Source organism: Pezoporus wallicus, unplaced genomic scaffold (genome assembly GCF_028554395.1).
Source record: "Pezoporus wallicus isolate ANWC-B61680 ecotype Strahan unplaced genomic scaffold, APGP_CSIRO_Pwel_v1 contig_7073, whole genome shotgun sequence".
NCBI lineage: Eukaryota > Metazoa > Chordata > Aves > Psittaciformes > Psittacidae > Pezoporus > Pezoporus wallicus.
In genome coordinates, this window is record NW_026641326.1 from 6,046,784 (window position 1) to 6,066,522 (window position 19,739).

The following is a 19,739-nucleotide window of genomic DNA, read 5'->3' on the forward strand; positions in this document are numbered from 1 at the left end:
GCATGACCGGGGCAGCTCAAGCTGCTGCTGCCCTGACACTGGAGTTCTCAGTAAGCATTGAGATGTTGACATACTCCTTAGGACTGATCTGGCAAAGCTTACTCTGAAAATTAGAAGCATCCTTTAATATTAAAAACATTATTTTTGTGCCCTAGAACATCTGAGTGTAAAACATCATGAATGTATTTCTCTGCCAAGCCTGTTTTAAATACTTCTGTAAGAGTCTGAAATCCTCTTTTCTGCCTAAGGTATATCTAGGAGTAACTTAGTTCATGATTCATCTTTTACTCAAGCCTTTTGTCTTCATCCTATGATTCTAGAGTGCAAAAGGAAAGCCCTAAATGTGTGAGTGGTTCCAAACATTGAGAGTCATCTTCTGGAGAGGGGATGGTTTAGTCTGGATTTGTACAGAGGGTGAATGGGAATCTGCAGTTGTTTAATGGCTGCAGCTACCAGGTTCTCCAGGAAAGCCTTCTTGTGTCACCCTTAGATGTAAAAGGGATTTTCTCCCCACATTTTCAGTCTGAAGGTGGCACTCTAACATCTTTGATAATGACAGAGATGGGGCATGTCTTTTCCAGAGGCTGTTGTATGGTACCATTGTTCAACTGCAATTTATACCCATTTTTAGTAGTCGAGGGTAGGAAGCATAATGTGCTCCAAATCATATTGTGATGACAGAATACACCTCAGATACGCTTCACCTTTGCTCTGACTCCCAACAATATATCTTTAGAAAACTTGGATTTCTGCCTTTGGCAATAGTAAAAAAATAAGTAAATTTAAAAAAACCCAATGCCCCTGCTAGTTGGTATTTGTGGGTTGTCCAACACTACAGAACACTGAGAAAAAGAAATTTAGGACACCAAAATTATATCCATCGCTGGCTTGTGAGGTGCATCCAGTGCTGCTGGTACAGTGCTTTAAAGATATTTTAGCTAGTGGTATCAAAAGAATCCTGGACAGCTTCACTTACACCAGTTAGTGAATATTCAGAAGCTTTAAGAGTGATCTTGAATTTTGATGTTTTCTTGTCTAAAAATACTGTGTATAGAAAGGCAATTTTTGAGGATATCCACTGTACTGGGTATGACAGAGCTGAGTCTTACCCATAGAATTCATCTGGTACTCTGCAGGGATCTGACCCAGCATAAAAAGAAATTGTAACCTTGAAAATCAGTTATTAGCTACAATTCTTTAGTGAATTTTGTGTTTCTTCATAGATAGAAGCTCATTAAGTTGAAAGGCAGCATGCAGAAAGAAGTTAAACTTGGAAACAGAGCTTAAGGTTTAGAAGTACTTTGAGCACTATAAGCCTGATCAAAATAACAATTAAAATGATCTGACAAAATAAAACCTAATAGATTTTACTAGCAGTACTGATTTGTAATTATGTTTTTCTGATACAAATTAGGGGTGTATTGGTTCTTGTGATCTCAGACTGGTTTTGTTCAAGTTCCCTATGTTCATGGAGCTGCATGGCAAAGCCAGGCTGCAGTGGTTGTGTAGCTGCAAGTTCAGACTTCTGATAGGAGGCCTGGATTTTATCACCAGCTTTTCCCCCTATAAAACAGGGATAATGCTCACTTTCATCAGTAAGGTGAGCATGTGCCTGCTGTCATATATGATGTAAAATTTGGGATATCTTAAGAATCTTTGCTGGGAATTGCTGGAGCGATGCAAGGGGGGAAATGAATTGCTGGTTCTGTTTGATGTAGAAGCTGAGCTTGTGTACACACCCGGGCTGCTGCAGTGACTCACCCCCTGTCCTCGGGTCCTCACCAGCACTGGTGAAGCTGATAACCCCAGGGATTTCAGGAGATGGCAAACAAAGCTTGGCATGAAGCAGCCACCTTCTATCTGCTTAATAGCACAGAGAGTACTGTAGGATGAGAGAAAACATCTAGTGGTAATAGGGATAGTCTTTAATTCTTCGTGTTTATAAAGCCCTCCTGATGACCTGATGTTCATCTGGCTAAATCGCTGCAGATGTGCACTTAAGATAGCACAGCTTCGAGATGGATCAATGTCTTTTGAAAAGTGTTTATCTGGGAGGTATGCTAATGGTGCTGCAGAGCAGGTAGTCCGGTGCCGCCTGCCTTTCCCAGGAACAAAGGCACATGGTTCAGCTGCTGTGTGGCTTTGTAGTCACTAGGGAAGATCAGGTGATGTCTGAATAATGCCATGTGTGTAGGAGGTGGAGGGGATCCACTTATCGTGTTGGCCAGACACTGACATCCACACCCAAATGACTAATGTGAACTCGGTGCAACTCCCTACAGATTAGTTCCCTTAAATGTCTTATCTACCCATCCTGTCTTGAGAATTCCTTCTGATGTTTTCTGCATTTGCCTGCAGTTAACTGTGGCAGCCTCGCTAGCAGCAGCCCCATCAGCACAGCTGTCACTGAGTGTTGGCAAAGGTCTGCTACAAGCAGCTGTTTGCAGGCATTTATAATATGTCAAAATTCTCACTCTGAAGCTGGAGACATCCAAAACCACATATACACTTTGGGTTCCTGTGCATTCATAAGCTGTTGTGCATGCAGCCGCAGTGTGCTGCCACTTGCATGGGCAAATATTTGCATACACAGCTCTTGCATACCCCAGTACAGGGGTTCGCATGTACACCTTCACACCAGTGTTTGAGCAGTGCAGGCAAGAGCTGCGTGGCTGTGGGTGACTCTGTGCACACACATGTGCATGCTGAAAATAAAAGCTTGTTTGGAAAAGCTCTTAGCACAAAGCTTCCTAACAAGCTCTTGCAGTTTCCACAGACTTTTAGTGCACCAAGCAGGATCCATGCCATTAACCTTTATTACACAAGCAAGGCAGAGAGGTGTGAGGTGTTGCCCAAGCTCACATGTCCAGATCGAGAGCACCGAGTCCTGAACCTTCAAGTGAATTGTGTTGTCATTTGCAAATGAACCATTTGTAAGAAGAGCGATGGTGCCAATATCCTTAAAGGAATTTGGAATGAAAATGAAGGCTGAAGATTTTCTTTTGTGCCCAGATTAACCTCCTTGTGCAAACCTGGAGACTTAAATATATTCTTGGGTATTTTTCCTCTCCATGTTGAGCTATGTGCCACACCATGAGAGGAAGGTACTTCTTATGACTGGTTTTGAGTGTCCAGTGTAGCCTGTAACTCCTACCGAGATGTAGCCTCCCAGTAAGTAAAGGCAAGGCTTCATTGGTGTGGGGCTTTAAAAATTACACTCTTCCAGAAGTGTAAGTTCAACTTGAAACCTCTCCTAAGGAGTTAAACACCCAGGCACAATTGTCACTGTGCTCTGAAACCCAGCAGGAATGTGTGATTCATGACCTGCCCGAGGCTCACGTGATGATGGCTTTGACGGTTGCTGTGTCCCCAGGCTCTATACTGAATATAATTCGGTGGGAGATGGCAAACACTGGTTTTGAGCTGCAGCACCTGTAGGAATAACGAGTGGCAGGCTATGATGCTTCAAACTCAAGAGCTTTTCAAAAGGGGCTTAATGATTCCAGCATTGGCAAAAGATGTGTATACAGCTGAAATTATAGTCTGAGAAATTATTAGAAACTTACTTACATGGTATGTAATTTGTGCCTGGAAATCCTACACTTTGAGGCAAAATCAAATCAGAAAAGTCATCATATCCATGCTTAGGAAACCAATGCTAAGATGCAGAAGAGAGTGGCCTCTATAAGTAATTGGTGTGTAGCTGTTGGGTTATAGATGAGGACACTGGGGTTTGAGGGCTCCCAGTCACACTGATGCTGGGCACAAGCCGGGAGAGGACTGAGGAGGTCAGGATCTGAACTGGAGCTGATGGTGCTTAATTTGGGGGTATCTTCCCAGCAAGCTGCATCTTGAGATACCTTACCAGAGTTAGCCAATATAATTACAGGGCTAAACAATAAATAATAGCAGAGGCAGAGAAGAGCCAAGAGGTGTGTTTGGCAGAAGGCCCTTGGCTGCTGGAAATCCTGTGTCATAGGCACACGTACCGAGCTTTGCATTCAGATAGCACAGCAACTCGTTCCACCCTTGAAATCGGCGTTACAGTGCAAACCAGAAGCTGCACGGGGGGAAATGGTTGGTCAACCTCATCTTCCCCACGCAGCGGTAGCGTGCTCTGCCCTCTGGATGTGTGCAAGCTGTCATGCCCTGCAGCATGCTGCAGAAAAAAACCTGTTGCTGGCATTCACCTTAAGTGGCCAAGTCCTGGCATTCACCTTAAGTGGCCAAGTCCTTGTTTTTCCCTGATAAACCACCTGGGCAGGCATCTGTGCTGGGAATATCGGGCTAGCATGCCCACTGACGAGCCAAAGGTTTCACTCTGGCTGAGCGTGTGGCAGAAAAAGGGCCTGGGTGGATGAAAACAAGCAAAGGCTTCAGCCCAGTTCTGTGTAATGGTTTGTTTGCATAACGTGTTGGGATTTGGGTGGATCCCAAAGCAGTTTGCAGGGTGGGTGCTGTGTCCTTATCCCGGGGCACCGACCTTGTGCGCTGGGGAGAGAAGGGGAAGTTTTCCAACTGGAAGCCATGGAGGGTGACGTGCCGGGGAAAATGAACCGCTCGGTCTGTAGTGCTGGCCAGGGCAAAAAGCCCCGTGGGGCCGACCATGTGTGCCGAGGAGGTGGCCTGGGGCTGAGGCGAGGCAGCTGTACCCTGCGTCATCGCTGCTGCCTCCTCCGGTACCCGGAGCCCGTGGTGACCCCATGCCACAGAGTGCTCTGCAGGCTGCCCGGCCGTGCCGGATGCGTTGTGCAAGAGTAGGTGGGTGACTGCAGCCATCACCACCAGCAGCTGTTAGCTCAGCCTTTGCAGGCTTAATTGTTTTGTCCTGCCCAACTGATGGTGGTACAACAGGTCCTGTTTAAAATGTAGATGCAAACAGCCACAAGTGGGTTGCTGCGGAGAGGTGGCACCGTCCTTCCTGTAGGAGTAAGGAGATTGCCTTCAGGGGTTCCCACCAGGGCCATCCACCTCAGTCACACTAAGCTGGGTGATGCTTGGTGAGGTAAACACAGCACTCGGCTCAAGTGAGTCATCTGCAGCAGAGCTGTCACAGGGACGTATGGGAGGGTCATCTTATGTAGGGGCATGGCCATCTTCCACCTTTGGGAATAGTGTCTGTCTTCCAAGTTCCCTGCTCTGCACCAGTGTAAAAGACACTTAAGTGTTTAATCTGTGGCAACAGTGAAAAAGGAGGTTTTTATACCATTAACCTTCTATCTTCAGCCTGTTGTTTGAAGACAGTGCACTTAAAGATTTGGAAATACTCTTAATGTAGAGAGGGGAGTGCTGTTTTTGATGGGGAGGGGACAAGTGCAGCTTGGTGTGGAAGAAGTGATGCTGAGCCCTTTGCAGAATAGAGAGGGAACCTGACGTGGGGCTTTTTCCAGGAAGCACAAGAAAGAACCAAGAGGAGTTTAATCTCGCCACAAACACACACAAAAATGAGTTTTCACAGCGCTTCACAAAGCTGTTTATTAGCTGTATGGGTATGATTTTTAACAATACATGACAGAAACTGAAATTTCCTGCCGCATTCCCCTACTAAGTGATGGCTGCTGGGCAGCCTTCCAACGGCAGGCTATGGGGATTTATTCTGACAAGCATTGAATTTAGCCCTTCAGCACCCCATAAATATTAGGCTCAGGGGTAGCTGAGTAAATGGAGCCCCAGAAGAGGAGCGTGGTAGCTTCTCTGGGGTGGTTGGAGGTGACGATGAGCCCCGGTCCCTGCCGTTAGCAGCCGTCTCCTGCCCGAGGAGCGGAGCTAATGCATCTCTTGGCACAGCTCGCACTGAGGTTGCCTCAGAAACCTTTCTTAGAATAAACTCTTCGGCAGAAGCAGGGAGGAGCAGGCGCTTCTCAGAATGAATTGCATCTGCATCATGCAGCACCGCTTCCTCGTTTTCGAATTTCCAGTTGTGGACGGTCAGCGTCGCCCCCATGTCTGAGATTTAATGATACTTGCTTTACAACAGGGACTTTTCCAACTTTACCTAGAAAAAGAGCTAACCCGAAACCCAGCACTTGTGGTTAGCCAGCTTCCGTCAGTGGCTTTACTCGCTTCGTCTGTTGAAGCAGAGGAAGCTGCGACTGTGACGGGAAGAGGGAGCTGACTGCACACCAGGATCCCGGTGCCTCCACTTGCAGGAGCACCACAGCAGACAGTGCATAACTGCATTGGTATGCGAGGTGCCAGCAGCCGGGGAGGGCAGAGGGTGCAGGATGAGGGACAGGCAGGGAAAGGGATCAAGGGGGAGCTTTCTCTTCACAGTTCACTCAGCGCTTCTAAAGCACTACCAGACCCCCAGTGAAGGATGTAAGGCTGCATCTTTAAAGGCACCCTGGTGTTCAGCTAAAGTTCAGCAGAAACTAGATCATCGAGATATAAATCTTTTATTGAACCCTGAATAGAAGCTCTCTGCAGAGGCAGCACTGCTGGCAGGCGTGGGGCTGGGAGCCGGGCTGGCTGCCGCACACTGGCCCAGCGGGCTTGTCAGTGACTGACCTTTCTGCATTCCTGCTTATTTCCCTTCTCACCAGCTCCACTTGCGGCATCCTTGTTTATTTATTTACAGGAAAACATCCCCACAGCATCCCCTGCCATGGCCGAGGACGGGCAATTGGGCAGAAGTCTGCATTTACACAGGCTGGTCACATCCAGGTTCTCAATTGTCTCTCTGCAGTGACTAGGGGGGGTTTGTAGGAACAGGCTGAAGGTTTCCCATGCAGAGCCAGAGCAGAGAGGTTGTGAAATAGTGCATGTGCAGAGGAGGAAGAGGTGTGCCCCTGCGTGCTGGCAGCATCCCTGCTGTCCTCTCCAGAGAGCTCCTACAGCCACCATAGGTCAGCAAGCACTGGTGCCTGTTTACCTGCATCGATGCAGTTTTACCTGTCTGTCTGTCCCCATGGCTCCTCACCTGAAAGCATTTGCCCAGGCTGTTTGGGTGGACATCCCCTTCTTGCTGGGTGGAAGCTTCCATGTGAACCTCAGGCTTGAGTTGTGCCAAAAAAGCTACATGAAACCTGAATGGGAGCACAGGTTTCATGTAGGTCTGTGAAACCTGCATTAGGTCCAGCCTAATGACCTGGGTTGGTAAAGTGATGTAATCCTTCCCTAAGCCTTTCTGCACAGAATGGATCAGGACTCGGCAGTACCTGGCTCCAAAGTGAGTCCTGTCCTCACTGGAGGAGAGAGGACCGCCCAGAAGGCCATGAGTCTTATCTCCTTTGGTTACAGTTCTGCTTCCTCAGCTTGCAGAGTTCACACGGAGTGTATTGGGGTTTATTCTTTCACCATTGCTATGAGAACCAGAGAGGTGTTTTGTTGTTTTTTCAAGTGAAAGCCCAGATTTCCCATACTTGAGTGACTTCAAGAACTGGGGCTTTCAGAAAACCCGTTAGTGTGAAACTTCTGAGGAGCCTGCAGCTGTCGGTGCTCTAGTGCTTTCTGGTTTGATTTCACCATCCGAGACTGCCTGTCACCTTCCCTGCCCGTAACGATCAAGTTGCAGCCCCTGCAGCAGCTACAGCATTTGCTTATATTGTAATGTTAGAAAATGTTTGGGGTATGTGTTAATAAAATGTTGCAGGTGGGGAAGGGTTGGTGTTTCCAGGTCCTTCCCCCCTTGTATCCTGCATCCTTCATAAGGACGGGCCGGGCAGACTGGAAAGCTCAGTTCTTTGGGAGCAAGTAAAACAACAGTATTTCTACAGCAAGGAAAGAGTGGGCAGTAGGTGGGCAGGAGCTTCAGGGCTCCTGTGCCTGCCTGGTAAACCTCAGGACATGGACCAGAGGGTCCAGGCAAACCTGCCAATATAAATTGCAGTTTCGTGTAATTTGCCTTGTCTTTGGCCTAGAGGAGCAGGGAAGGGAATAGCAGTCGGTTTAGTTTGTTTTCCCTGGGTGGCGAGGGGAAATACTTTGGGGAGGAGGTGTTGGACCTGAGCACAAGTGAAGAGCCTGCCCTCTCTTCCCTAATGAGGATTTTACTACGCCTGGAAGAACGCAGTGAAATGTTGCCTGTTACTCTTATTAAATCTTAATTACAGGCCTGTCATTTCCTAAAGTCCAAAATATTTTGGCACTTGTCTTGATAAAGGCATATTTTTTGGTACATATATTTTTATTTTTTCTTTCATTAGCAGAAACCATCTGCCCTGTAAACAGAGATCAGGAGAAAAAACCTTCCTGGCAGTTTTGCATCATGTGGGAATCCTGTGGTGCTCTGCATGGGAAAGGGCCTGCTTTCCGCCTTTTAATCTCAGCAATAGTAAACTCCAAGCAGATCAGAAGCAACTCATTTAAGATGATGAGTCGTGACATCTCATCTGAATTACAGAAAGGATGTGACTGTAGCTCTGTAGAGGTGCACAACCCTGATTTAAGCAGGATGGATGCTCCTGGGAATGAGTGAGCATGGAAGGGGAGCGGAGAGATGGGGAGCGAGTTCAGGTTAGAGATTTCGTCAAGAAATGGCAAAAAGCCAGAATTTGCAGTGCTGTAACAATAAGCCATCGGTTTGTGAGAGAGCTCAGCCAAGGGCCTGGCCAGGGCAAACTTTGGTCGCTGTTAATCAGTGATGCTGATCCCTCTTTGGTTTGGGATACTGTTAATCCAGTAGCCCATTATCATTTCATCTGGTTTGTTTAAAATACTACCAGCTGTTGCAGTGTCACCTATGAGAGTGCACACATCCTTATCTCATCCAGCATTTGTTTGACTTCCATTTCAGAATCTCCAGTGTGGGAGGAGAACCAGACTTGATAGGAAACAGTTCGGTGTTGAAATTTAAGGTGTTAAGATGCAGTGTGCACCCCTCCTCCTCTTTTGTGGCTTTCTATTCTGTCCCTGCTTTTATTTTTAATATCACTGGCATGTACATGAGTGTATGTGTGAGTCTCTGTGTACATATTGATAAAACTGAGCACGTGTCCACTGAAGTTCCTGACTGCAACTTAAACATGGAATATAAGAGAATTTGAATGCCTGAATGAAAGCTATTATAAGCAGTTCATTGTAACTTAATCTTTCCCACATTTAGCCTGATCCAGCAACTCAGAATATGTTTTTTCTTTTTTTTTTTGTTAAAAAGAAAGTATTTCAACTATGAAAGTATTTCCAGGTAGAATGTTCTTCTTTCTTTCATTAGCAAGAACAGCCAAAGTTTGTCTGACCATAAAAGCAAACAAGCTTTATCAGCAGAAAATCATAGAATCACAGAATAGTTTGGGTTGGAAAGGACCTTAAGATGATCAAGTTCTAACCCCCCTGCCATAGGCAGGGACACCTCACACTAAACCATGCCACCCAAGGCTCTGTCCAACCTGGCCTTGAACACCGCTAGGGATGGAGCATTCACAACTTCCTTGGGCAACCCATTCCAGTGCCTCACCACCCTTACAGTAAAGAACTTCTTCCTTATATCCAATCTAAACTTCCTCTGTTTAAGTTTTAACCCGTTACCCCTTCTCCTGTCACTACAGTCCCTAGTGAAGAGTCCCTCCCCAGCATCCTTACTGGTCCCCTTCAGATACTGGAAGGCTGCTATGAGATCTCCACGCAGCCTTCTCTTCTCCAGGCTGAACAGCCCCAACTTTCTCAGCCTGTCTTCATACAGGGGGTGCTCCAGCCCAATCTTCAACAAACACAAATTAAAAGACTATAAGATAGCAGCAGATTGCTAGCACTGGAAAATGCATGTCCAGACATGAAATCTGGGCTGGTTTAATGTCTGGTGTTCATGTACTACACTCAAGTGTATCTGAAGAAGAAATGGCTGGGGAGAGTGAATTGCTGGAAAGGAAAAGCCAGCAATAAGCAGCCGTAATTTTCAGTAGTTACATCTGAAGTGCCTCATTGCCTCTAGCAGGCAATTTTGCAAACTTTCCAGTAAGATGCAAATGAAAATAACTGCAGAGCTTGTGTACGTGAGGGATGTCCCCGGGTGGCATTGAAGAGCTGTCTGCACTCAGCTGCTCAGGTGCAGGTTTTCGTTTTCCAAATGCTAATTGTGAACTCGTGTCTGATTCTCAGGAGAGAAACCTGGACTGGTTCCCCCGGATGAGGGCCATGTCGCTTGTGAGCAGTGACTCGGAAGGGGAGCAGAATGAGTTGAGGAACTTGCAGGAGAAGTTGGAGTCCACCATGAAGCTTGTGACCAACCTCTCTGGCCAGCTGTCGGAGCTTAAAGATCAGGTAAGGGAGAGCTGGCTGTGAACGTGTGGCCATGCACTGCTATTGGCAGGACAAAGGTCCTGCGGGCCTCCTGTATGAACTGGTGTTTTATCGCTCCATGGCTTCTGCGAAGCCACGAAGAGCTTTTCTAAAGTAGCTCATGCTTAGGAAAGAAGTGAACAAACACAATGCCCTTCCAAAGCCCTGTACTGCAGCTGATCTGCCTGCAGTGTGAACCAAAGTGCTGTAGTCCAAAGTAGCCGCTACAAAAAGGGAAAACTTGCATTACAAAAATGAAAGCTGTAGTTGACTTAAATCAGTCCTCGCTGGTTCAGGGAGCCTGTATGTATGTAGTCGTGGTGGTGGTGATGATGATGTTGTGACAGGTTGTAACCCTAAGACCTGTAAGTCAGAGGTTGTGATATTGACAGAAGCACTGAGTTATTGCACGGACCTTAAAACCCACTGAGAAACTGGAGAACCACACAAGTGGTTAGTTCGTGCTGGTCTCCTCCGTGCTATCACTGTGCTGCTAATGCAGATACAATTTGGCTGCTGTCACACTTAAGACAGCAGCATAGACAGATGTACCCACAGAGATATTTTGCCTTGCAGCATGCATTGCTGCTACTTAACACATGAATGCTGTATTTTATTGGTGCAGTAGTTTTTCTGCCCCACGAGTTAGAGGACTTTTGGCTTGTTTGGGGCTCACGGGGATTGTTCCCGGCCCAAACCCAGAGATAGCTTTGTGAAAGCCACAAAGGCAGCAGGGCTTTATTTCATTGTTGTCTGTGCAGATTACAGCCTAACTGGAAGTAAAAGGGAAAATGCTGTTGCCTGCCCTGGCAGGAACTGTTTGTGGCGGCAAAGTGACTAGCTGCTTATCTTTATGGATTAATAACCTGAGCCAGATGGTTCAATTAGTTTAGTTTATAGAGATATTGGCACTGGATAAAATTAATTGCTGACTTGCACATGATGGTATCCTGGGGCAGTCGATAGAAGTGCCCAGGGCAGAAATGGCCAACAGATTTGGTTCGTTATCTCTTCAGATGTGATCTGCCGACTGTAGCACAGTTGGCACAGCTCTCTCCAGTACTAATCGGATTCCTGCTTCCCACCTCTGCTCTGGGTAGGCTGGGTTTCTCTGTAAGCCAGTTATCTTCATGGAGACATGAGTCTCTGGAAGCTAATATTGACTGAGATACTGGCTCCCTGCCTTCCGATCACGCTCTGTATTTCTGATGGAGCTGGGCCCAACGCCCCATGGAGCACAAAGAAGGGATTAACGTGTAGGACTTGGAGCAGAAAACCTTGATGCTTTTTACTGTAATTAGTTTTCAGACACTGTGCCATGGACCCCCTTGCTCTAGTTGGTTTTGAGGACGAAGGATAGAGGCAGTTGCTCTTTCGTCTGTGCTTTAATACTTGCTGGGTAGTGGTTTTGCTATTTTGCCTGGAAACAATTATCCTGGAGGATGTGTCTTGCATCTTCTTGTTGAAGGGTCTGACTCTAAGTGGTCTGCAGTCATCAGAAGTCTTTCCATCAGCCACAGCCAGCTCTGGATCAGAGAGTGTATCTTTCTGAAGCTTGCAGCTCTTGGCTGACCAAGCGCTAAAACCCCTTCTCACTCCTTGTGAAAATAAGAATGAAGGACCTAGCTTTTAGAGAGCTATTTGGCTGTAAAAGCAAAAGAGGAAACCAGCTTCATTAATGTTGTGATAGCTTTAGGAATTCCCCTAAGTACCATTGCAGAGAGCCCTGCAAAAGTTGCAGGATGCTCCAATTATGTGACAAAACCAGTACATCCCCCTCCCAATCAAGAACTGTCTCCAGGAAAAGGAACTAACTCAGGGAACTTTTATTTGTATTTATTTTATTGTAATTAAATAAAAGGAAAAACCTCATTCATTTGCTTTTCAAGCTCGTTAGGTTTCTGGAGACTCTAATTGTTAGAAACCGAAATCCAGCATGCCTGCTTTCACAAAGTAGTGCACCAAGAGCCATTAAAATCTTGATCACTTCAATTCTGTGCAAAAAGATTACAGCATAATTGTCTGCAACAGCAGGGGATTAGATGTAATCATCCAGAAGCCCTTTCCAGGGCCATCCTCCGATGTCAGTAAGCTTGAGGCGCTTCTACTAGACGTTGGCTCCTTGCTCAGGACAGTCCCCTCGCACTGGGTGGACCCTGGCCTCCATTGCCATTGAGGTGACTCAGTGCTGGAGCTGCTGCTCAGGTTGGCTTCACTGGAGGGGCTGGCGTGTGCGTGCACAGCCGGTGTCCTGCTCGTGCACTTGGCACATGCCCTGCACCCGTTCCTGCTCTTAACTCCAACTCACCCATAACCTTTGGAACAAGCCAGCATGTGTCTGTGCTGTTGTATGGTTATCAGAGAGGCCAGCTTGACTCAGATGAACTTCAGGCCCCTTGGTTTCATTTTTTAATCCTATCAGCATTATTCCTATAATAATGCGTCCAGAAGTGTGGTACAGAGGACTGGGAGGTGGGACCTGTCCTTGAGGGCTGCTGTCATCTTCCTAGAAAGGTAAAAGAACAGCTCTGCCTCCCCTTGGGTCAGGCGATGAGCAAGGCGCTGGGCTGCACTCGAGTTTAATTATGGTTTCAAGAGGAATTACTGTATTGCAGTCCTTTCCCTGGTGGTTAAATGAGTGTAATTATACACAGCAGGCCTGAGTGAAAGCAGTGATGTGTGCAAGGCTGCTCGGCCCAGGAGCCCTTGGGGGTTGCTCGGAACTGCTTGGTTTGACCAGTTCCTTTCCCTACAATGAACTCCAGGCCCCAAGGCCAGCCGCTGGCTGCCCAGCACGCTGGGGTCTGCTGCTGCAGAGATGGGAAGACTTCTCCCTGTCACTGAAACCAAATGCATCCAAGTGCATGTTACAAATGAGCTGAATGTGTGAGCATGCTACCCCGTCCTCCTCGAGTTTCTACCACAAGCAATTATATCAGCTGACATTTGTCATTAAATATCCAAAAGCTGAAAAAATGAGATTGCTGATGTAGATGTTGCAGGAAAAGCCTTGCAGGGAGCTTAGTTAATTCTCATGAAGAAAAATACTCTAAATCCTATCTTATGCCTGAATGGAAAATTACTTTAGTGGGAAGTCAGACAGGATTTCTGGTGCACGAGCATACTGCTGGAGTCACCAGGATGTGAGCACAGCCCCTTGTGCATGCTCTGTTGATGCCACTGTGAATCACTTGCAGTGGTGTGGTTGTGCATTTGTTCATTGCTTTGAGCATGTGGGGGCTCTCTCTGGAGCCCGGGTGCCCAAGGAGCAGTGTTGGGCTGCCCTCACCCCAGTGGTCCAGGGCAAGGTGCTGTCCTGGCATCCTCGGCACGGCTGCTGCAGGCCAGCCCACATGCCAGCATCCCTGAAGCTGAGGAGCTGTGGGGAACGGGTGCAGTGATCCAGCTGTTTGCTGCTGGAGACTGCCCACGCTGGAGTCATTCCTTACGTGGCGTGTCAGCTTACACAAGTTGTCAGAAGCCTCCCAAGGGTTGAAAAACCCCAGAGTGGAGAATTGGATTGTGGCCGTTTTTCACTATCAGTAATAACAAATGATCCGTTTTTAGGTCACGATTGCACTAATTAGGAGAAACGTTATTTTATCTGACGGGAAGCGCTGCCAAAGGTAGAGCTCTCTGGCAGTGAGGTGGTTAACCTCCCAGCCCTGCCTTGCGTCTTGGCTCCTGGCAGATGGGAAGGGATGCTGGCTCGCTCCTGATGAGAGCGGGAGCGCGCGAGTCTATTCCAGCAAAGGCAAGGGTATTCCCAGCCTCACTTGAGGGTTCGCCCCTTTTTTCCACTCTCTGCGTCTCGTCTGCCTCATACATTGGACTGGTTACAAAGAATTTCCAATGGGGGAGGCTTCACAAGCTGCTCTCTGCACTAATTCCTGCTGCCTGCCTGCTGTCCAGAGACGTTTTCTTGCTATACAGTAGCCAGCCACCCCAGCAAGTTGATGGGCATCCCCAGTGAGTGCACGAGACGGCACCGCAGTCGCCTCTTCCACAGCAGACAGAGGGGTGTTACTTGTAGAAAGTGGGTTTCAGAGTGAACACGGAGCACAAGAGGCCCTGGGCGAGCACAGGAAGTGTCTAGACCTAATGAGCAAACTCTTTGATTTTCCAGATGACGGAGCAGAGGAAGCAGAAGCAGCGCATCGGTCTCCTCGGCCACCCCCCGCCCATGAATGTGAACCTGCAGCAACCGGCATAAGTCAGAAAGGCCACTTTACCCCTTCTCGCAACAGCACGAGTAATGCTAACCCAGAGCTCAGACCCGACCACTGAGGCTGCTTCTGTGTACGTTCAGTTCATCTTGTAAATAACCTGTTTTATACTATATGTATATGACTGCTACTATATAAAGTCTGGGGCATATGTATTGTAATTAGAACTGTTGGCACAGGGCGGAGGTTAAACTTTGTGCCAAAACTATCAAAATTGCCTTTTTCTTGGAAGGACTTAAAGAGAGCACCTGAATTGCACTTGAAAAGAATATTTGACTATGTGACATGTATTTTGTATTTAAAAAAAATATAGAATAGCTAGTATTTATGTTTTTATACAATTGTGCAATATGAATTATGCAATCACAATATATTTGTAACTCCTGAATGTCCTAAAGGGAGTGCACATCTTCGAATCTGGTGTGTTAGTACAATGTAATAAATGGTATAAAATTACAGGTGTAAATGAGGCTGCTGCAAAATTGTGTAACTGGTGATTTTTCATACCCTCGGACATTTTTGTACCATGTGTGTAAATATCTTGCGATGCCATATTTGTTGCCTCTTCCTCCCAGAGATAACTCTGGGAATCTGTGAGCTGTTAAATTGGTATCAATTAAAGCAAAACGTTACTTTGAAGCTTTCAAAGGAGGAAAGCAGGAGGTATTTTTCAAGTGACTTCTTCAAAATACTGAGGCTAGAAGAGCTCAGATACCTGTTTTTTAAATGCTAAGATTTCTTAAAGGGAACTTTTTATGCAAAAAGATGCTTGGGATGAGGATGCACTACTGGTGAGCTGGTGCAGTCTCCTATGGGCGTTTTGTGCTACGACACCTAAAACCTATCACGAGGCTGGCCAGGCTTTGCATTCTCAGTGTGTAGGATCCTTTCCCTTTATTTTTTCATTAGAGACCTATGTGCCTGCTAAAGCTTTAGCAAACAGGCATTGCACCGACTGAAACACAACCTATCCCATTAGGATTGTAGCTGAGCACTGACGTGTGTAATGCTTGTGAGAGAGCCACTGGTTTGAGGTTGGTCTGTCCCACTCCTTCCTCTCTATCTCTCTCCCTCCATTCAGTCACTTTCTTTGGTTTCTGATTCTAGAGAGTATGAAAGAAAACTTGTTTTGTGGTTTTTTTCTCCAGTCTGTTGCATAGTTTTATACATGGACCTCATTTTACAAAAGCTGACTTCTCTGCAATACTGTCTACAAAAAAATTAAAAAGGAAAAAAAAAGCTACAAACAGAGCTATGAAAATTTGTAAATGCATAAATATAGGTATTTAAATAAATGATGCAAAATACTCCATGGTCAGAGGCTGCTGGTGGTTTGTATCCCCCTCCAAGGTGCCGTGTGGTTGTTTGCCATCATGAAAGCAGAGTTGCCTGCGCCTGGCAGGTAAGGATGGTCAAAAGAGCAGGAGGGGCAGGGGTTGGTTTTTTAATACCAGAGCAAGTCCCTACTCCTCCAGCAGCAAGAGGCAGTGATGTCCCAGCAACCTCGCTTGTGATCACTCCATTTTGGATACTTCAGACTCTTGCCACTCATGTTTTAGGCTTCACATCCCTGGACCGGAGTAGGTGAGAGTTGAAAATACCACTCTAGCTCCAAGTATCCTGTGCACAGGAGTGCTGCTGCTGATGTGTATTTGATTAAGATGTAGCAGGAACTACCTGGTACAATTAATCATCTTTAATCTGGGAAGTGCACTCAACTGTCTGAAAAGGGTGCGTCTCCCTGCCACAAGTCATCACAAAACGTCAATGCGAGTGCATCTGAGAGGGGTGGGAGGGAGGGAGAGCAGCCTGGCCAGCAGCCTTCAAGCCAGAGATTTATTGGTGGGATTGTGACTTCTTAATTGCATGTAATTTCTCTACGTACCCTGGTAAATCTGTCTTCCTCCCCTCCGCAGCCACTGGCTCCCAGCAAGGTGTATGCAGAGGGAGCATGATGGATGCGACTGCCATCGGGGTTGTGCAATGAAGGAGCAGGATTTCATTTTCTGTGAGCAGCAGAGGCATGTATCTGACTCACTCCTTCCCTTCGTGCCATCCTGGGATAAGCAGACACACACACATTTGTCAGGCTTCCCGGAGCCTCAGCAAGTCAGGTGAGGGGGGGAGGCTGCAGCGCAGCCTGAGAGGGCACCTGTATGAATGTGCAGGATTGCTTCACCTTTACCTTAAAAAGGCAGAAGTCTCTGGTGCTTCAAAAGGCACACACCCCGGTGTGCGCAGTGATCCGTGCGAAAGTCAGCTGTGTAGAACCTGGTGTGTTCGCATGTGGTGGTTCCTTCCCTGGAGATGGGGGGACATGCAAAAAAGTGATAGTTCCTTTTTTCTGCCTCTGCTACAGCTGCAGACCGGCATCTGAGGCGAAGCACAACCACAGCCCTGACTGCAGACATGGACTGTGACGTGGGGCAGGTGGGTTGGCTTGTGGGGCTTTGTCGTGTCGTGATGCGGAGGGTTTGTACGGTCACGCTTCTTCCCTAGCACAAGCAGAGTCTGTATCAGATCCTGGTCAGCAGCAGAAGCCTTCTCCTGTCTTCCTGCAAACAGGTCAATAATTTCTGCAGAGGTTCATTATTGCAGTGAAATTTCATGAATAAACATCACACACTTTCACTTTTTTATTTCTTGCGTTATTTGGTCAAGACTTGGAATTTTCTTTCTGGATTGGCTCATTCTGGATGTGCTGAACCCCTCTGCCTGCCACGGCCAAGGAGGCTGGCAGCATTTGGCTCTGCAGCTTCTAAGGCTGTGTAAGGGCTTTCCCATTCTGGACTGAGATCTGGTGTCTCATGGCAGCTTGTCATTGATCTCAAGGAAAAGCTGTGCGAGGGATATGTTTAAGCACCACATTTTGGGTGAGTTTTTCTCCACAAAAGCTGAATATCTCTTAAAATCACAAAAAGCTCTATTCACAATCTGTGGAAAAAAACCCACTCCAAAACCTGAGATGAGAATTTGTAATGATACCTTTAGTTTCCTTAAGCCATGACCCATGAGGCTGAACATCGCCTCGTAGAGATGCTGTAAGATAAGGTAGATGGCTCTCCCTGCTCACCTCTGCAGAGAGGTTTTGCAGCAGTGTTTCTTGGGGACATCAGAAATTAACAGGGAGAAGCCTTTGGGAGCACTGAGCTTGGTGTGTGTTGTTTATTGGGTGGAATAGCTATGAATATCGCAATATAACTTCAAGGAACAAAATCAGCACTTGCAGACCCCAATAAGAATGAATTGGGCAGAAGAGCAGACTGCTCTCTATGCAGAGCCCGCATGTGGGGTGGCCAGGAGGAACCGGCTCCTCCCAGAGCCAGTGACCTGGTGATGGGTGGAGAGCAAGGGGAGCTGGTTAGGCAGAAGCCCTTGGAGAATGTCCAGGAGTGACTGCGTGCCACCAGAAAGCATCGATGCAGCAGGAGAAGGTGGCTTGTTCCTGGTGTACGGCAGTGTCGATACGTACAGAACGTGCCTGCTGTGCTCCAGCTGGTGCCCCTAGAGCCCTTCTGGAGGGATTCTGGTTTGGTGCCACCTTCAATAAGAAACAGTGCGGGCATGCCAGAGGGGGGAAAGCACAAAGGATTTTCTGACTGGGGAAAAGGTGAATTGTGAGGAACTGGGATTGGGTAGCCTGGTAAAACGGAAGGAAGGGAAAAACACGTGCTGTCAGGCAATGTTTGCTGAGGACTTAAGAAGGAACTGCTCAGCTGAGCTCAGGAGATTTAGGCCCTACACTGCGCGGAGCTTATGGGCTCTAAAAGCACTTCCCTCATGTCCAGTAAAATTAATGATTCGGTGACACTGACAGATGGCAGTTAGTGTAAGGATTAGATCGAAACTGGGGAGTTCCCATTTGACTTGCGTGCACCTGAGATTTTCTTTGGCATCAGATTCCTTTAAGCAGGATTGCTGTGTGCTAAAGTTTGGGAATTCAATTACTTTGTCTTTTAAAGGACTTTCATTTGGAGGTGAAAATGAAAGTGACCTTCCAAAGAGGAAGGAACAAAAAGAATCTACCAATCTTGCTAATAATGGGAAGTCCTAGAGGGGAAGAATCTCCGCGTATTCTTCAATTTGCATGAATGGCTGAGTCTGTGGATGAGAATTTTCTTCTCTAATGAAGCAGGTGACATGCGAATCAAGGCAATGCAAATAACTGCTCTGAAAGCACAGCCCTGGCGCCGCGGCCCCGAGGCCGCCACAATGGCAAATTCAAGCCTCAGCTTCAATTCTGCAGCAAATTGGCAGAGGGCAGGACAAAGGAGCCGGGATTACATTCTGTGTGCTCGCGGCGGGGACGCGCGATGGGGCGCGTGTGATGGATACCTCGTTACATAATGGGGTCTTGATTGATGCCATGTTGGGAAAGTCATAATATAGCTCCGTATAACAATTCAACTTGTCTCTCAGAATGGGAAATGCTCCTACACACATGCTTAATAGGGCTTCTTTAAATTGCCCATTGTATTTCTGAACAAGAGAAACCTATTTGGAGTACTTTCCCTTTTACGTTTCCAACATAAGCAGCTGAAGACGTTGCCATGTGTGTTCTTTGCACTCCTGCAGCCCCCCTTGCCGTTTTCCCAGGCAGCTGTACGATCACCCAAAGCGAGGTGTTAAAGGGATGCCCGTGAACTGTACCCATGCCAAAACATCCAGAGCAAGTACTGCATCAAGTAGCTGCTACAACACAGGACACAAAGGGGCCGTAAGCCTACTGATGACTGATTTGGGTGGCTCTTTGTTTTAATTGGAGACTGCCTGGCTCTGAGCTGCCTTGACCAGGTTCTCACATGCCGTGATGGAAGTTCAGTCCCAAAATGTGAATTTCCTGAACAGTAAAGAGCAAAACCTTTGCATTTAACATGGAGCATTTAGTTTTACAAACAGACCAACCCATGTTGCTCATCTTTGAACTTGGTCAGTACAGGATGTTGATATTTGGAGTAAAACCAGTACAAATACTCCAACAATGTGAAACTGCTGTTTTCACTGAGACATAAGGAATAACCTCTGGAAAGATGCTGTACTTCTCTGTCCAATTTTTTATTTTCTACCTTTCTGACCTTTTTTCAGACTAAACATGTTAATGAGATGAATGTCAAAGCCACCCACAACTAAACCGAGTTGTCCCATCCAGTAGGCTAATGTTGATTTGTTTTTAGTAAGTAGCAAGGATGCTGGAAAACCCCTATAAAGATTTCATTTTTACCAAAAAGTACCAAAAACTCCACCAGTTTTGCATCACAAAGTAGTGGTTGAAGTAAAGATTTGAGTAAAGCAGCATGT

General features: G+C 46.8%; 1 protein-coding gene across 2 annotated transcripts in view; it reads left to right on the forward strand.

Moving 5' to 3' along the window:
• ITPR1 (inositol 1,4,5-trisphosphate receptor type 1) overlaps positions 1 to 15,751 on the forward strand; it is a 170,947-nt gene extending 155,196 nt beyond the window's left edge. For both annotated transcript variants that reach the window (XM_057422996.1, XM_057422997.1), the window contains 2 exons: positions 10,036 to 10,197; positions 14,342 to 15,751. In XM_057422996.1, coding sequence (XP_057278979.1) covers positions 10,036 to 10,197; positions 14,342 to 14,428 — 249 coding nt within the window. In that variant the 3' untranslated portion in view covers positions 14,429 to 15,751. The remainder of the gene's footprint in view (positions 1 to 10,035; positions 10,198 to 14,341) is intronic.
• The last annotated feature ends 3,988 nt before the right edge of the window (positions 15,752 to 19,739 follow it).